General features: G+C 34.1%; 1 protein-coding gene across 1 annotated transcript in view; it reads left to right on the top strand.

Moving 5' to 3' along the window:
• Window positions 1-254: 254 nt before the first annotated feature.
• Window positions 255-19,487, top strand: part of LOC129216485 (vesicular glutamate transporter 3-like) — a 48,289-nt gene continuing 29,056 nt past the window's right edge. Inside the window, exons 1-4 of the mRNA XM_054850700.1 lie at window positions 255-260; window positions 1,671-1,919; window positions 3,139-3,269; window positions 16,658-16,772. Of these exons, the coding sequence (XP_054706675.1) occupies window positions 255-260; window positions 1,671-1,919; window positions 3,139-3,269; window positions 16,658-16,772 (501 nt within the window). The remainder of the gene's footprint in view (window positions 261-1,670; window positions 1,920-3,138; window positions 3,270-16,657; window positions 16,773-19,487) is intronic.

Raw genomic sequence — 19,487 nt, forward strand, 5'->3', positions numbered from 1 at the left:
AGATTCAATAGTTCTTTTACAATCGTAAAACAAACAAATAATCGGAAAATTCGATTTTTGAAGAAATGAGACTTCTGAAGACAATATGGAAGATCCTTTTCTAAAAAAAGGGGCAAAGAATAATATAATAAGTCTATAATGCGGGTTTATATAAGTTATGTTTGTTGTAAAAACACGGCGGTTATGAGAAAAAAATAGGCCAATAGTTGACAGCCCTAACGCGGTAGGCACGGGGGGCTTCGGGGTGCAATGCAATGCAGGTAAACGCAAACATTCCCTCCCCTACGTATCTATACCTTTCACATTGATGAAGTTCGGCCGTATTCCGTTTTTCGACTTGAAAGTTAACTACCGAGTTTTATTTTGTAGAGAGAATATTTTTGAACAAAGAACTTTCTAAATAAAAGACTTTCCGTTAGAATAAGGGAATCTGAACAAAAGAAAGAAAACAGAATTCCCCCCCCCCCTCTCTCTTGACTTTCAACTACAATGCCCTCCCCCCCCCCCCGGAAAAATATCTCGGAAACAATAATATTCTTTAAATAAATATATAATTTTTAACTGTGCTCTACTACACAAATTAAAAAAAAAAAAGGCAGCCGTGTCAGCACTTGTTCTGATGATTTATGTCTTACTTCTAACTTGCGGTCGAATTCAAAATGTTAATAGAATTTTTTCGAAAATAGAGTAACCTTTTCTGATAAGGAACTCAACAGACATTTCATGAAATACAAAAATATTATTCGCTTTAAGCGGGTTTGCTCGTTAAAAGCGAGTTTTGTTCCCATTGACTTAACATTGTACCATCCAAATTTTTTTTATTTCCTCGCTAAATCCGAGTTTTCGTTACAACAGGGGCCGCTATAAGTGAGTTCGGCTGTATATTAACATGTTTTGGCAACAGGACTTGCCAAAACATGCTATAGGGATTGACAATAATGCTGTATTCCAATAATTGGTGTTTTGAATTTGTATTTGTAACAAAATTAATAGCAGTATTGACAAACATTTAATTTTCATAAAGGATGTTGTTTTATATTGTGCAGATAAAGCACGGGCCACCGTGAAATCGAATTAAGTAGTCTGTGGTAACAGTGGTAGATCATCGTCAGTTACGAAATCTCATGTTGTTTACATATTTAAAATTTTCCTTCTTACATTTACAGCAATTTCGTTTAGTTAAATTCAGGTACATTTTTCTCATACGAGTGAAATATCTACAATTTGAAGATTTTGTGAAAAATAATTAAGGGGTTAATAAAATAGTTATACATTTATGTAGAAACACATTTCATGTTAAACAACGTCTCGTGTAAAGTTTACCAGTTATAATATTTGCGAATCTTTATGCTTATAGGTTCATTGGACCAGTTATTTTTTCTGATTATTTCCAAAGCAGGGAAATAACTCATACTTAAGAAAGAATGCATAAAAATAAATAAGAAAAATGATAAACTGTTCAATTGAATCTGTTTTATTCGAAAAAGTTTTGCAATTGCATCTTAAATCGGAAGATTCTTTACAGAACGATTCAGAGACCTAAGGATTTGCAAGATTAGATTGTCAGCATTACTTTGGATGCTTTGCTGAGTTGACTTGTTGCTAAATGGCAAACAATTGTTATGCTCTATAAGCTGTGATAATGAACGTATTTGCCTCACTCTTTTCAGGTTATGAGTGAATTAAAAGGAGATAATAATCCAAGTCCAGACGTTGTTCGAAGGCTGAATGATGATTCGATCGAGCCAACATCATTTTTCCGAAGAAGGAGACTGCTTCAGCTTTCGTGGTGGAAAATGCCAAGACGATACCTCATGGCCATCCTGTGTTTTGTTGCTTTTTTCATCAAAGGGTGGATGTGCATGGACATAGGTGTCATGTTGATAAATATTTACGTAATGACACACGAGGAAAAAAAGGTATGATTCATTTTCATGAAGTTACCACACGAAATTCTCAGCCCCCAATATTAAAGCAGTGAAAGTGTAGTAATTATTTTCCAGGCCGTAAAGTTATGTATTAATCAGGTTTTTTTTAAACATCAAGATACCTTTATTAAGTATCAGAAGGTTTGCAATAAGATAGGTCTGCTAGTTCTTCGGTTTTCTACGCTTTTTACTATGGAACGCCAAAAGTATGCTTGCAAATTGCAATCATACGCTTACTAAATGTGGGTCTTCTATTATGACGATTCTTAATAGCCGGTTTGCAATAACATACATACACTATCTGTTAGTTCTTTAATTTTATACTTTTTTTTTAAAATTATGGAATGCCAAAAGCATGTTTGCGAATGGTGTTGTTTCCTCCAGTCAAAAGCAGCACTTTTAGTTATTGAAATTGATAGAATAAGCAAAAAAAAAAAAACATGGACCCAGAAAATTCTTTCATTTTCCCAACAGTTATTTTTTTAATTAATTTTTTAAACTGTCCGATTTTTCGAATAAGGCGTTGTCTTGATGACGTCACAAATGAGGCTCTTTGGCGCATCTTTGTACCGCGTTTCCACGTTATGATAATCAAAAAGCGAATTAAAATTGCGCTCTATGCTTGCTATCAACTATATCGTTGTCAATACACGTGAGTAAAGATGCGAATTAAATATTTTGCTCTGTGAATGGCTACACAGAATGGCATTTCATCATTTGTGATGTCATCGGCAAGAAATGTAAACCATAAAAGCGCACCGACTTAAGTAATTTTTTAAATATATTAAACTTAAACAAATTATTTAAAAAATAGTTAGATCGTATGTTTTTAAGCATGTTCTTTCAGAAAAAAATATTTTTAAAATTTTGGAAACGATGCCATTGCAATCATAGGCTTACCGGGGATTCTTAACAGACGATTTACAATAAGATACATACACTTACTGTTACTTCTTCGGCTTTCTTTGTTGTTTTATAATAGAATGCCGAAAGCATGGTTGAAAATTGCAATCATAGGTTTACCAAGTGTGAGCCTTCTATTGCGGATTCTTTATAGACGTAATCCATTAAAAATCTTCACAACAAGAAGTCACAAAAATGTAAGCCCGGGGTACACAAAAGACTTGATGATATTGTTATGCTAATTTCTGGTTATTTCGTACTCGTTACTAAATCATTTAACTACTGATACAGTATGTTCATCTTCCAGATTGTTCTTCCAATGTCAGTGAATTGGACAGCTGATGATATCGATGCTATAGATTCTGCATATTATTGGGGTTACGCTGTAGCTCAAGTTCCAGGTGCAGCACTAATAGCCATGTGCTACTCTTCACACAAGTATGTAACATCATAAATAATTTACTTTTCAATATTTTCATTTTTTATACGGAAAGTAATCTTAAGGTTGTCCGCTTATTTTCAACCCATCGAATGTGAGAGCTGGTCAAAAGACAACCATCAAAAGACAACCGTCCTTTTTCTAGCAATAACATACATTTCCAATCTTTTAAAAATTTAGAAATCTTATTCAAATACTTCCGACGCAGGTCATTTTCGTAAGCCTTTCTAAGCGTAGAACCTCCTTCAGTACAATTTTGCCGCATAGTAGTTTAGCTTTCTGTGCAAGCTTGCTTATTTGGTTTCCGCTAAAAATAAGGCACGAAAAAAAGTAAAATTACATTTCCCTACTGTTATTATGGAATCCAAAACTTATTTCTGCAGATTCTGCTCTTTACCTTCCCACGGCAGAATTTATAAAAGTACTGCTCTACTGACAAAATAAGTTGATCAGTCACTCGATCTGTCTTATTGAAAGGCATGGAGATGAGTGATTTTATAGAATTGACTGCCGTATTTTTGCAGCACCCTTTCTATGCTCCCTTGTTCAAATGAAAATCACTACCTACCGTCGAACTTTTAATTATTATTTTGTACTGCAGATTTATTTTTCCCATAATCCAAACATCGAAATACGTGTATGCAGTAATCTGTTGATTTTGTGCGATGAAACTTTGCTGATTTCCTTTTACTTCTCTGAGCAAAGGTATTTCTTTATTTCTTATAGTACATACTTTTCTGTTCTCCACATCACCCTACCTCATAGCGATGCTCTTAAGTTTTACTGTCCGGGAAGTCCGCGTAGCGCCCCCTGGCTGGGATCTATGGTCGGAAGTCGTATAGTTGCCACAGACGGTATGGCACTTATGGCGTCACGGAAGGTTCCCTTGCTGGGCTCTGCCCAGTTTTGAGTTTACATGTAGTTTCAGCGACGCATACTAGTGCAGTGCTTCGCAATCGGTGTGCCACGGTAAAGTCCTTGGTGTACCAGGGTATTTTCGGAGTTGTAGAAAAACGAAGAACAGAGATATATTTTACCTGCGCAAGAGGAGATAGGATAGAATGTTGCTAGTTTAGTTAATTGCTAAATTGCATTGAAAACTGCATACCAACGGTGAAACATTAATTTTTCCATCTTGTAAAGAAATCATATCGGGAACGATAGGTTCCGATTCAGTATATGAGGTGGTCAGCGTGCCAATTCCAGACGATGTTACCAGGTGACAAATTAATCACATGATGAGTGACATTAAAAAAACATTGGTTGAAGAGCTACAGCTAGCTGGAATATTTTTATTTCAAGTTGATAAATCAACAGACATAAAATGTGCACTGCTCTTGCTATGAAGACGGCATTCAAGATCATTATATTTTCTGCAAAGGGGCAGTTCTCAAAAGGTGGGAACAAAAAAGTTAACTTTGAGCAATTTCAAAAATTTTCGAACTTGATATCAATTTTGTTTTTATTCTATAGTATGCATACCTAGAACACAATATATGAACATGAAAAGACAGCAGGTATTTGTAAAAATTGTTAATTAGCAAATTAAATTAGCAGTCTGTAGGTAACAGATTTTGGACATTGTTGTCCTGTAGGTAACGGATTTTGGACATCATCATAATGTAAGTTTCACCATTTTTGACAACTGTTAATCTGATTTTTAACTTTTCCAATGAAAATTTTATTTACTACTTTTTGAATTTTGCAATTTAATGATAAAGAGGATAGTAATGAAGTACTTGAATGGCTATACATACTGCTCTTTACATATAAAAAAGTTTTGGAATGATTTTGAAGAAGTTGATGAAAGGTAGAAAAAAGCTTCATGGAAATAATTATACAAACTTGTAGTTTGATTTTTTGGGACAAATAAGGAATAAAAATAGAGACAAATAAATACGACATATATATTTTTAAAGGAAAAATAAACAAAATATGCTTTAAGAAAGAATGTAAAAAAATACATCAGTTTTAATAATGAATATATTTTCTAATGTCATAAGAATTAAAACGATGTCTAAAAAAAATTATTGAAAAAAGAAATTCGTATTTCTATTTGGAGATCGTTAAATTATGTTTCCAAAAGAAAGAAGAGAAAAAAAAAATTCTAAAATAATAAAAGCGGCGGGAAAAAAAAATTTGCTAGTGCAGGTGATAAAGTCGCCAAAACTGGTGCAGCTGACGATTAACTACATTTGTCAAACTGGAATCCCCCTCTGGTAACCTTTAGCTTATCGTATACTGTGTTGTCGCCAACGGAGGTTTGCTTGGCGATTTTCGCGCAAAATGGCTTTCGTTCGATCATAAACAGCCATGTTTCTACTGTAATTTATGTATTGTTCAATGTGTAACGTATTAATTATGCAAAACACCTATGGATTAAAGAAGATAACATCATAATAATCTTTTTTATGGATGTTAGAAGACGGTGGATTATAAAAAAATTATAAATAAACAGACCGAATTATCGGCGTCAAGATCGTAACGCCATTTGGACATCTCACATGTATGTTTAAGAAAAATTATTTTTCTTCTAAGATACTGCATAAAAGCTTATGAAAACACTTTTAAACAATTAAAAACTGATTCTGAGGATCGATAAATACCTTTAAAACGAAAACATCATATACTTAGTTCTCAAATAATAGCATTGTAAAGATCGTAACTTTTGGACATGCATCAAATTTCAAACTTACTTTTTTCTAAAATCGTTTACAAAGTAAATAATCTGTCTTTACTTTTGTTATTTGTGTAAAATATTAACAAAAAATTATTCAGTGTAAGATTCATGCCTTTAATTTTTTTTTTTTTTTGAAACGTATGGAAATAATTAAAAAAAAATTTTTTTTTAATGGTACATTTGCTCAGTTAACGTTTTGGTATGTCCAAAATTGTGCCATTTAGCAAAAAAATATTTTTTAAGGGCATTTAAAGAGCTTTTTTCCCATAATTTATGTCAATTCTTGTCTCTATACAGCATTATAATTTACCTCAAAAATTTTAGAGTTAATTAAAATGAAAGTTATTTGGTGTTGAAACTTCAAAGTTGAAGTCTGTGTTTGCTCCCACCTTTTGAGAACTACCCAAAGAATTTTCTCAGTTTGCAACTGATGATGAAATATTCTGAGGGACATAACACATAAAAAGCACTAGGATCTAATGTTACAACTGCACAAGCGCTTGCAGTGATGGAGCAGTTGCAGTGACCGGAAAAGTCGGAGGGTTCAGGTTGAACGTGAAAAATCAAAATCCAAATGTTGAAATGCTGTCACCTGGAAAAAAATATGCCAGATAAGGTGACGTCAGTCATAGTTGAACCGTAAAAATCATCAACTTCATATACAATTAAGACAACTTAATTCTTATAATTTCATTGTACTTTCTGAAGAGATGGGAGCAGATCACCCCTCCTTGTTTTTTCACTCGGAAGTTCGCTGGCTTTTAAGAAGTAAAGTGCAGCCAAGGATGTATGAGTTGGGGGACAACTTGTGTTGGACAAGCTAAACGGGTTCAAAAGTAAATTGAAACTTCAGCTGTGGAAAAAGAAATGAGATCTTGGCTCACTGTTCATGTTCAAACAAATCAACTACACACATTCTGAACGAAAAGCTATTGAATGTAGTGGCAGGAAATTGATTTGGCCATGATTTAGAACTAAGTTTAAGCACTACTTTTGGCTGGCATAGAACAATAGACTCAGTTGGCCCCTCAGCAAGGAACTTACTTTGAAGGCATGAGAAAAATTCATAAACCTCAAGAACGACCACTTCAGCAAAGTGCAATTTAAACCATATTGGCTGTGAGTAAAAAGAGTATATAAAAATCTCTGATCACGTTATTCATGAGCTGTTACTGTAGCCATTTAAAAAAAACATATATTTTGTGATGTGGGAATCTTAGCACTGACATTGTTCAAGAAAACCAAAATATCATGTCTAGATCTTCAATTTAAAAACTTCGTGTAGCTCTTACCAACCTAGAACTGATAAAAAACGCCACTGTCCCTCAAGGCAGACACAAGTGTCTCAGTCGTATTAAGAGAAAATTTGGGACTTGCTGGCCGTAATTAACTTTAAAATTCATATTGAACTAAAGAAACTGAAATAATTAAAAGAATAATTATTTTATCCATATGGAACAGCTATTTTCCTCTCTTTCTTGCCTTGACTTGTGAATAATGAACACATTGTCTATATCAGGGGTTCTCAAATGGACCCCCAGAGGAGTCACGAGATGTGGAAGAAAAGTTTAAAGAAAACTAATCTATTGCTGTTTTTTTCGTACTGCGTGCTATTATAGAACTTAAAGGAGCGCAAGGTCAATAACTGACATAAATCTACTGCAAGATTATAAAATCAGTAAGGTCTACTACTGTATCTTATTAAAAATAATTAAGGAGAAAAAAATTCCTGTTCATTTTACTCGTTACTTGTGTTTCTAAAGATAAAACTTAACCATTTGGGCAGTTTTTAGGTATTGTTTTATGGTTTAGATAGAGTTAAAACTTTAGGGGGTCGCCAAAATACGTAGTCTAAAAAGAGGGTCGCAATGTCTGAAAGCTTGAGAACCTCTGGTCTACATTGACATATAAAATTTAGTTCAGTGTGCCGCAAGTACTGAGTCAATTCTCAAGTGTGCCGTAAATTCAAAAAGGTTGAGAAGCACAATACTAATGTACATACTAGTTTCAGTGACACACGGTCTAATAGGACTAGTTCCATGTTTTATCTAAACTGAATAACTTTAAATATAACCACACCGCATCATCAACGGTGCTCGTGTACCTTCAAACCTTCAAGAAGATGGATATTACTGATGAACATCGTTAAAAAACAAAAATCGATTTTAGAGTTAATTGTACCTTAGGGTAGTTCAAAAAACCTTTTTTTAGGTTAGGGTCCGGGACACCCCCTTTTTTTTTTTTGGACTCACTAATAGTATTATGCTGTAAAAGTTTTAGTTTCTTACTCAAATTTTAAGAGGGTACTCAATGACTCCTTAATTTAACATTAGCGTAGCTTAGAAAATGTCACAAATTTAGAAACATTTAATTTCCTCAGCTGTTTATTTTTGTAAATAATTATTTTATTTCAATGTATATGCATATTACTCATGTATATTGTAATATGTTAATATACAGCATTGTTTTTTCAGTTCAATGTTATTTTTAACCCCCCCCCCCTTACTTATAAAGTTTGGGGAGGGATTGAGCACCCTCTTTCAATTGAAATAGGAAGCTAAAATTCTTTCAGTATATAACTATCCACAAGTCTAAAAATATTGAGGGGTGTCCTGTTATCTAGGAGAAACATTTTTTTTTCACTTGTATTTTTGAACCACCCTATTGTACCTGTTTTAGGAACATAAAAGTACAATCAACGTAAAAATGTTTTTGACGTAAAAAATCCAGATATAGGGGAGGGTGCCCAAAGCGGTATAGGTTTTCGAAGAACGATCAAAAATTGTAGTTTTTGGATTTTTATCGCAACAATTTCGGTTTTATTTCCTAGCAGGGTTCTTGAACTTCAAAATAAAATGTGATTTTTGTAATTTTTCAAACTCAATATTTATTCATTATTAAACTTTACAAACATTTGAAAAACCCGCTTCAGGGAGCTCAAAGCGGGTAAGTTTAACTAATTGTGATTTGGTACAGTTGTCAATCAAATATGAAGTTATAAATGATTAAAATAGTTGACTAGCTACCTGCCATTATTTAAAAAAAATACATAAAAAAGTTTTACTTACCCAATTTAAAGTCAACACATTTGTTTATAAAACATAAAGAAATAACTGATAAAATTAATAGACTAATTAATTGCCATATTAAAAAATAACTTTTTAAAGTTATATTTTTTCTACTGAAATAAAAAATCTAAGTCAACACACGATTCAAGAAATTATAAATAAATATATGATTAAAACCTATACCCGCTTTCCCCAAACGCACGTTTTTTATTTCAATAATTATAACCTCAAATTTAAAAAATAATAGTTTAAAAAACTAAAAAAATACGCTTTCGTAGCAAAATGAACTAAAAAGTGAAAAGTAATCTTTGGATGATAGTAGTTGACCAATCACTTAATTTTAATGTAATACAAAAAAGCGTGGGGTGCTGTCTATTTACATTTTTGCTTGAACAACAAATGGAAGAAATTCAAGACAACTGATAATAAGCCCCCCTCCCACCACGCTTTTTTGTATTGCATTAAAATTAAGTGATTGGTCAACTACTATCTTCCAAAGATTATTTTTCACTTTTTAGTTCATTTTGCTACGAAAGCGTGTTTTTTTAGTTTTTAAAACTATTATTTTATTTTTCTGTTTTTTAGTCTTATGTTGGAGAATTATCAGGCAAAGTTTTTTTTTTTTTTTTTTTTTTTTTTTTTTTTTGTGCGGTATATGAAAATTTGAATCAGATTGGGACTTAATTGACGAAATTATTTATAAAACGAGTGCAAGGTAATATCTTAAAGTTAAGACAAGGGCACCCCGATGGGAAGCTACTGTGAGTCATCGATGTATGTTTGCGGAAATCATATTTACACTGGTGTCCAAAAGTTAAGCATAATTGTTATTTATGTGAGTAATGTGAGAAATATACATCGAAATAGGGGGAAACGTGATATGCGTGTGCAACACGGTTACAAAATAAGGAAACTACTCAAAAAAACGGTAATATTTACTTTTATCATCCCAAAAAATAGTTTGAATAAAAATTAGGCATATGAGGAGTTTAGTCTTTGCACAAAAATTTTTCTTTAAAAGACGATGCTGAAGTTCAATAGTGTGTATGGCCACCTCTGACTTCCAGGCACGCTGCACAACGATTACTCATACCTTCTATGAGGTGGTGTATGAGTTGTGGGCTTAAACAGTTCCAAGCATGCTGGAGAGCTCTTTATAGCTCCGGAGCGGAGCTTGGCGGGGTCGAACGGGTTGCAAGTTGTCTACCGAGGATATCCCAGACATGCTCAATGGGGTTCAGATCAGGGGAGTTCGCAGGCCACGTCATTCGCTGGATATTTTCTGATTCGAGGAAGTCATCGACCACAGCTGTTCGGTGACATGGCGCGTTATCGTCCATGAATATGAACTCAGGACCAACAGCACCTCGAAACAAGCGAAAATAAGGCTCAAGAACCTCGTCTCTGTATCTTTGACCAGTGACTGAGCCTGTCTCAAAAATATGGAGGTCGGTGCGGCCATCCAACATAATGCCCGTCCACACCATTACCCCTGCTGACGCAAAGTGATGTCTTTCTCTTATGTTTTGCGGTTGGAAACGAGTTCCCTTTTCTCTCCAGATTGTTACCTGACGAGAATCACCCTGTAGAGTAAAGCGGGACTCATCACTGAACATCACATTAGCCCACTGTCCCAGACTCCAATGCCGATGTTGCAAGCTCCAGTTTAAACGAGCGCGTTTATGCGCTGATGTGAGAGGAATGCAAACTGCTGGTCTTCTGGCATACAGACCGACATGATTGAGTCTCCTGTAAACAGTTTGCCTCGAAATTGTTATTCCTGTGACGGCATTGAACGCCGAACCCAGTTCTCTCGCACAGCTGTCCCTATGACGTCGTGCCGAAATTGCCAGAAAACGATCTGGGCTTGCAGTTGTGACTCTTGGTCGACCTGGTACTGGTCGGCGGGTAACATCTCCCGTATTTGAAAACCTCTGCCACAGTCTCGAGATTACACAGTGAGGCACATTAAGAATATGAGACACTTCAGTTTGTGATCGTCCAGACTCTAGCATTCCAACGATTCTTCCTTTCGCAAAACATGTCCAATTGGCGTCTTTGCCATTATTAGTTCTGTTTCACCAGATCCAATGTTTCTTGGTACAGCAATTGCATGAAACGCACCTGAACTCTCTAAAGCGTGCGAGCTGTTTTATCCACATTCCGAAACGCGCACCTAATTCGCGCATGACACCATCGACTATACTATTTTGCATAAACATATTGTTTCTTCTTCAACCAATGAATCTCCATAAGTAACTTTATATAATTTTACGAAAATTTACAGATTTTTCTCGCATTTTATGAATTATGCTTAACTTTTGGACAGCAGTGTATATTACTTTGAAAATTTGAGATGCATTTGAATAAAAGTTTTGTTCAAAAATGGTCTTATCAGCAATGAATTTCCAATTGAAGGCTCACCTAAATTTTGGCATGAAATTAGTTAAAAACAATTATATTTCATGTTCTAATTACCTTGGAATATTGGAACAAAATTTTGTCTGATGCAGAAAAATTAAAGGTTTTTGTAGATATTTTAAAATTTTTACAAGCATTTTTTAATGTATTTTTTTAAATTTTTCCTTTTTCACATTGTTAAATTTATGCCAAAATATTGATTAAAATTGGAGGAAACTAACAATTAAAAAAGTTAATTAATTTATTTGATTATAAAATATTGCATTGTCTGAGGTCGCGTGCCAAATTTCAAAAGAATCCGGTCGCAGGAAGTGGGCGAAATTTGAGCTGCAAGATTCCGTTACAAGATACATACATACATACAGGTGAAGCTAATAAAAGCGTGTTAAAAAGGAAACAAGCGAAATGATTATCTTAGTTTGTAGGTGGATAGTGTCAGAATAACGTAATATTATTGACAATCAAAAAAATAAGCTGGTCTTCGGCTAATCACAAGATACAAAACTCCATTTTTTTTTTTGAAAAATTATAGTAATTATACAAACATTAGTCACTGTAGCTGGACTGTAAAGTGTTAGATTTTTCGTACTTTATTCAAACGTAACATGTGTTTGAACTGGAAGACTGAACTAATTCTTTATTAATAAATGATGTGAAAAATTGTTTTAACATATTTTTATGTCTTTTAAAAAAGTCTATGTTGTTTTACAACAAAATAAATATACAGGGTTAGCATAAAAGAATATTCCGGTTTAAAAAAATTATATTTCATAAACTGTTACACTTACCTCTATACATGATTCATGAAAATAAAGATAAACTATGAAAGTTCTTTTAAAGAACGCAACTACTTAAATGTGCAAGTTCTGCACTAGAGCAGCCAGAAATTCCTTCTGGAAGAAGTTTTTTGATCACAACAGTCCTTACACGTGTATTAACTACTGTATTAGGATTTGCAACAATGTTAAAACCAAGATCTCTGGGTGGTGGGTTTACCCCCAAGCCCGCCACTTCACTGCGCCACTGATGTTCCGCAACGCTGGATTGGCCATACAGGTCATGATAATTTACCCATTAAGCGTTGACCAGCCAGATCCCCAAACCTAACCCCATGTTTTTTTTTTTTTTTTTTTTTTTTTTTTTTTTTTTAAGATGCTTCGTCAAAGACTGCTCATACACCACCATTGCCTACAACTTTGCAAGAACTGAAGGATCGCATATGTGTAGCATTACGAAAACTCTAGCAGTGAAACACTCTAAAATTCATGTTATAGATGTATGTCGCATTACGAAAGGAGCACACATCGAACATTTGTGTGTGAAAAAAAACTTGGACGGTTTATTTTTATTTTTATGTGCATCATTTATTGCGGTAAGCGTAATAGATGAAATATAAATTTTTAAAATCGGGATATTCTTCTATGCTAACCCTGTATTTCTTTCGAGAAATGAACGGCAAGTTATCATATTTGAGGATTTACTTTGCTTATTACACATACGGCCCGGTTAATCTGGATTTTCGTTTGCATTTGAGGTAGTCAGAAGCAAAGGGATGTAAGTGGCAAAATTAAAAATTTGGAGATAACCAGTACACATGGTAGGTGAACCTCTCCTCTGTCTTGGGGCAAGAGATGGTTCTAGTAGCCCTGGTAGTTGCTGTTAAACAGCATGATTTAGGAAAAAAACGAGCTGACGTGTGCCTCACATGACTTCCTTTTACTCCAATTTAATGTCATTTTCCCATTATTGGTAATTTTAATGTGATTCAATAGTTTACTCTCTAAATATCACCAACAGTGGCCAAATTGAAACCAGATTTTAAAAAAAATCGCCAAATTTGTCGCCAAGTTGGCAACAAAACTTGACGACCAACTGACGATATATCGCCAAGTGCCCGCCAAATTGTAACACCACTTGAGTTTACACCGAAATTAACAAAGACCCCTTAAAAACACCCGAATGTAACCAAAAGGGGAGGTGCACAACTAGACCCCACTAGGAGTTTACGTACCAAATTTCAACTTTCTAGGACATACCGTTCTTGAGTTATCTGACATACATACGCATATCCGCACATACATAAGTACATACAGACGTCACGAGAAAACTCGTTGTAACTAATTCGGGAATCATCAAAATGGATATTTCGCGTGTCAATACTTTCTTAGGCACTTCCACGTGTGGTCGATTCGAAAAAAAAAAACCTCAATATTCATTCGGGGGTGAGCAAAATGGAAATTAAGGTCGATTTTTGAGTGAAAATTTTTTCGCGAATACAATACTTCCTTTTTTGTAAAAGGAAGTAAAAATCAATGAAAGCCTACCTATGATGTTATCTTTAAACGCGTTTTACTCAAAACTTGAAAATGTCCACTTAACATCCCTTTGCTTCTCACTGTCTCATTTGGTCTCAGTGGTTGTACTGAACTTCGTAAAAATGCGCATTCGTTTTTAGCTTACTTTCACGTACAAGTAAAGGAAAGAAGAACAAGTTCCGTTCAGCTTAACCGAGCCTACTTTTCGCATACCAATATCTACTTTCTAGTATCTAATTAATATTCTCTAACTTAGCCAAGACTGCAAATTATGTCAAACATATCTTTTTAACATTTAAGCTGATATCTCGAAGTAAAATGCTTCTCACTCATCTAATGAAATATATACTTAGAAAATAAATAAACGAACAAATAAAACAGTAGCACATTACAAAGCAGTTAATATTTTTTACAAAAATATTTTAATCGCTTTCAAAAGGCAAAAAAATATTGAAAATAATAAGCTCATTAAGATAAATACATTATATCAAAAAAGAGAGAGAGAGGGGGGGGGGGGTAATCGTTTGTTCAGCTTTTTCTATAAAGCGTCTTGAATTTCATTTTCCCTCGTTACCAAAAAAATAATTAAAAAATAAAAGTAAACTTCAAAAAAAAAAAAAAAAAAAAAAAAAAAAACAGAATCTATACAATATTTTCATTTTTTCGCTGGCAAAAAATTATTTTCTCACTGTCGTAAGTATTAAAAAATTTTGAATTGTTCAAAAAAACCTTTAAAATTGCTAAATCAAAAAATCATTTTCTCATTAAGAGCTGTTTCCAACAAAGTTTGTTTGAAACAAATCCGCCTTTAAGTGGGGGATCTATATTGACTTTTAGTTTCCCCGTATGCGCTTATGTTGAGGACTTTTGAACTGTTCGAAACTGAACGAAAAACTGCTCAATTCAAAAATATTTTTCTGTACATGTTCTTCATCAAAAATTGTTCCAACAAAATTTGTTTGAAATAAATCCGCCTTCATGTTTGGCATAATTTGCAGTCTTAACTAATTTAGAGAATACTGATTAGATACAAGAAAGTCGATATTGGTAAAAGGGAAAGTAGGCTCATTTAGTTCTGGACGGAACTTTTTGTTTTTGGAGTTTTCTTATTTAAGTAGGCTAAGTACGATCACTACTCCTTCTCCATGAAAAATTAGATCATGGCAGGTTTAACTCTTTATATGTTTTAGTTATTTTTAGATAAGGCAAGTTTTTTATTATTTATATGCATACATTAAACTCTTCTTCAATCGATTGTGTTTAAATTAACTTATATACATTTTATATAACATATGTATCAAGTTTATAGATTGCTTGGAAAATGTTTGCGCATACCATGTAAAAAAATGAAATGTGAGGTTTATTATAAAAAAATATTTACGATGTTCGTTGTTTTACTTCATTCAACTAGTGCAGCGATTCTTAAATTGTGTTCTACGGAACCCCAGAGTTCCACGGAGCTCTCTCAGGGGTTCCATAAGACTTGTTTGTCTTCTTTTCATCTGTCAAATTTTTTACTTGAAAATTTGATAAAAATAACGAGTTTTCAAAGTTAAAAATAAATTTACTTTTACTTTCGTATGCTAATTTGAGCATTATTTCTTATCAGGGTTAGCCACTATAGGAATAATTTTATTTGTTGCCAAAAATAATGAAAACTTTAAGCTGCCAAAAAAGTATGTCCTAAAGTTTTCTACTTCGAAATTTTTCCGAGATCAATTCTAAAACATCTCTTTCTTAACTAATGTCTCCAAAGATAGCCTAAAATTACGTTTTAAAAACTTAAATTTCAAAAGTTTTTTGGAAGAAGAAATTGGTCCCTTAATATCACCAAACATAGATTTAAAATGACTTCAATGTTAAAAACATTTCGGGAAGGCACCTCAAACCCCCTTCACTACTACATTACCAAATATTTTCAGTAAGTTACCGCTCTATAGCCAGGGCCTAAGGCAGATATACATAAAATACACCATTAGCTGCCGCTGTATTTTATGTATTTCCGCCTTAGCCTGGCTATAGGGCTTTAACTTAGAACCGAACCATTGCTTCACCCACTTGTCTGGTCAGTGCTAATTCTATATTACCTACCAGTTTATTGTGATATCTTGGCTCCCTTAAGAGGTTTTCCACCTCCGCCGCAGTCACTTCCTATTCCGGGCAGATAAGTGCTAATAAGCACGAAACTGCTGTCCTCGGATGAATGACTGAGCTGGCGGTGTATTTTATGTACCAAATATTGGCTAAATTACGATTTTTGGCGTCAATTTCAAATAGTCTGCTCTTGATACTAACTAGCTAACCACTCTACGAGCATTTATGGCAGCAGCTGAAAAGACAATTTCAGCATTTAACGGGTGAGGATCGATTTAAGGAGAAGTACTTGTCAAGAGCTTTTAAATGGTCTAACTCTGTTTGATGCCTCAAATAATTAATGGGGGATAGTGTCTTTGATGGGGGACCTAGGCCCCCTCCGAAACAGAACCCTGGCTACGCCAATGCAGACTATTGAAGAAAAACCAGGGGTTCCACGAGAAAAAATGAGCATTCAAAAGGATTCCAACAATCAAAGAAATTAAGAAGCGCTGAACTAGTGAAAATACTAAGCGTGGCACCCATTTCCCCATGAGCAATGGTGCACTCCCCCACCCCCCTCAATGCCATGAAGGTTCCCGAAAAAAGAGAAACATACCCCTGTAAATATTTCGATGGGAAGTATGCGCCAGAACGTGCAAATACGATTTATAACTATACCCTGAACTGTAAAGCAAAAATGTTCGTGGTTTGTGCTTTAGCGTACGTATTAGGTGTCTATTGTCTAATTACTTGGTTAAAAAACAGGACGTTTAATTGAATCGTTTGAGGTGTAAAGTCATTAATTTTGCATTCTTATTCTATTACAGGTTGCTAACCATTTCTATGCTCATCACATCCTTTCTGCATTTTTTTACTCCGTTGACTATACATGAAGATACTACTGGAATAATTATAATGAATTGCTTGCAAGGATTCACAGTGGTAATACTACTAATAACTTGTTTATAATTGATTCTAAACGTGGAAAACTTGCAGGATTGTCTCCGCGAGGGAAAAGGTTTTTTTTTCTTTTCTTTTTTTTCTTTTTTTAAGGCGGAGGGGGGGGGGAGAGAACGAATAAAAGAAAAAAACCTAAGAATTACAACGAAATAGGGTGTGACTTTGTTGCCGATTTTTAAAAACATCGATGACTATCACTATTATAGCCTTTCTGTTTTCGTATGTTCAACTATGTATTGGTTCTCAGCTTAGTTCTCCCATAAAAGCATTTGTTACAATTTACTCTGTACGAATGTACTACTGAAAACAAATCGATGTTTAAGTGAAAATAAATGCTTCAAAGCATCGATGCTTTTTGATGGATGCATCCACACCATCAGTACTGGTTTTGAACATCGATGTTTTTTCATCGATGTCGCATCTCTGTATAACAAATGTGTTATTTGAAAAATGTTAAATGATGTTTCTATCTACTTATATTATTATACATTTCTTAATTCGTAGCATTTTTATAAGTAGCAGTAGAAAATAGTGAACGATTTACATAAATATTAAAATATTGAACATGTATGATACATACATACCTGATAGATATCAAGAATTTGATATATATGACAACTCTTGCCCATATTAGTGAAAGAATTATGTTCAGATATGGGAAATTGTATTGACCTTAGTACTTTTAGATGAGCTAATATTGTTTGAAAAGTGAAAACCCATATTTATTCATGTGGAAATTTTGTGGGTTCATAAAAATATGTCAATGTATCAAAGATTTTATATAACTATCTCAATTTTTTTTCCAAATAAGTAATAAGTAGCAATAACTAATAAAGTAATTCTAATAAGTTTTTACAATAATACAATTTTCTTTTCAAATATTCATACAAATGTGCACCCCTCCTGTCGTCTGTGAATATTTTTTAAACAACTAAGCCTTTTTTAGTCAATGTAGATTTGTTCATGATTATACAAAAAAATATATATATATTAGTTACGCTACGCATTTAATCTTGCTTTTGATTTTAATATACCATAATTATAGAAATATAACAATAAAAATACCGTTTGTTTGTGTCATGTTTCTGTTGCAAAAAAAGTTAAACAAGCTCAATCGAATGTAGGACAAGTAACTCAAATAAAAAATTTTAGAAACCCCCTTACTGAATCGCAAATGTAGAATCAAAAGATTGAAAATCCTTTTAAAAACCTTAAACTATCGAAAATCAATTACAAGCATTTTTATTTGTTAACAAATAGAAATTGACAACAGAAAAAAATTTGTAATCATTGCGTTTTCTTTCCTTGTCGACCAACAATGAATTCGATTACCAGTCGCGTGAATAAAGGCTAAGCCGTATTTAAAATCTGCTTTAAAAAACGTTATAGTTTTAATTCTGTATAACATATAAATTCCAAGTACATTCTATCAGGCTCAAAAAAAAAAACCCTCATTTGGTACTGATTTTTTAAATATGTTTTCCCTGAAAAAATCGCGGAAAACCTTTTAGAGGTTTTTAATTAATATATTTGTTAATTAATGCCATCTGAAGACGCAACTTAGCTAAGAACACTCTCGATCCAACTCTCCTTTCGAAAAAAAAAATTATTTTTTTTTCAAAATCGGTCCATCCGCTTAACCGCTAGAGTGCCCCAGACATACACCACGTCAAACTTATAACCACCTTCCTTTGCGTGTCGGGGGTTAAAAATGACTTGTCACTATCAATCGGAAAAGTACAGTGGTGGCAAAAAAAATTGCATCACCCGCGAAATCCAAATATTTTTAGCATTTATAAGTAATTATGAAATATTTAACGGTTCTTGCATCATATAACACAAATTGGCATCGGTACATGACGCAAGCTCTGTTGCGTAAGATTGCATCATCCTTCTAACTGTATAAACAAAACCAGTTGAACGTTCGACGCATTCATTTACGATCTGGACTTAAGAGTTACAGTATGTTGAAATATGTTCAACTGACACCACAAAGGAATAGTGTTACCGTTGCATTGGACAAAGAAGGATTGTCGTCACGTTCCATATCAAAAAGAATAAACTGTTCGCAATCGACTGTTGTTCGACTACTGAATAAGCTAAAGAGCACCGGAAGCACATTAAGAAAGAGTGGCAAAGGTCGTCCACGAATATCCAATGCAGCGCAGGACAGGTATTTGATACGACTTAGTCTTCGGAACAGACAATCATCTTTCACAGACCTTAGAACAGCATGGGAAAACGAATCGGGTGTTCACGCATTCACGTCTACTGTACGAAAACGACTGTGTGGTGCGGGTATGGTAGTAAGTCCACCACGAACCGATAATTGAAAATCAGTTGTGTTTTCGGACGAGTCAAAATTCAATCTGCATGGGTTCGACGTACAGCAAACAGTTAGACGCCACAAAGGAGAGGAATAACATCCCGACTGCATTCAACATTCAGTCAAGCATCCGTATCTCAGATGATTTGGGGATGTATTTCTGATGAAGGAGTTGGTGGGCTTCACTTTGTGCAAGGAAGAGTAAACGCTCAGGCCATATTGGCATTTTGGAAGATTAACTGCTCCCTACTATCCGGGATTACTTTATTTCAGTTCCAAACGTCATTTTCCACGATAATTCTGCTCCGTGCCATAGGGCAAAACTGGTAAGTAACAATTTAAAAACCTTTATCCTGTCATTAGACTTAAAT

This window comes from Uloborus diversus, chromosome 2 (assembly GCF_026930045.1).
Source record: "Uloborus diversus isolate 005 chromosome 2, Udiv.v.3.1, whole genome shotgun sequence".
NCBI lineage: Eukaryota > Metazoa > Arthropoda > Arachnida > Araneae > Uloboridae > Uloborus > Uloborus diversus.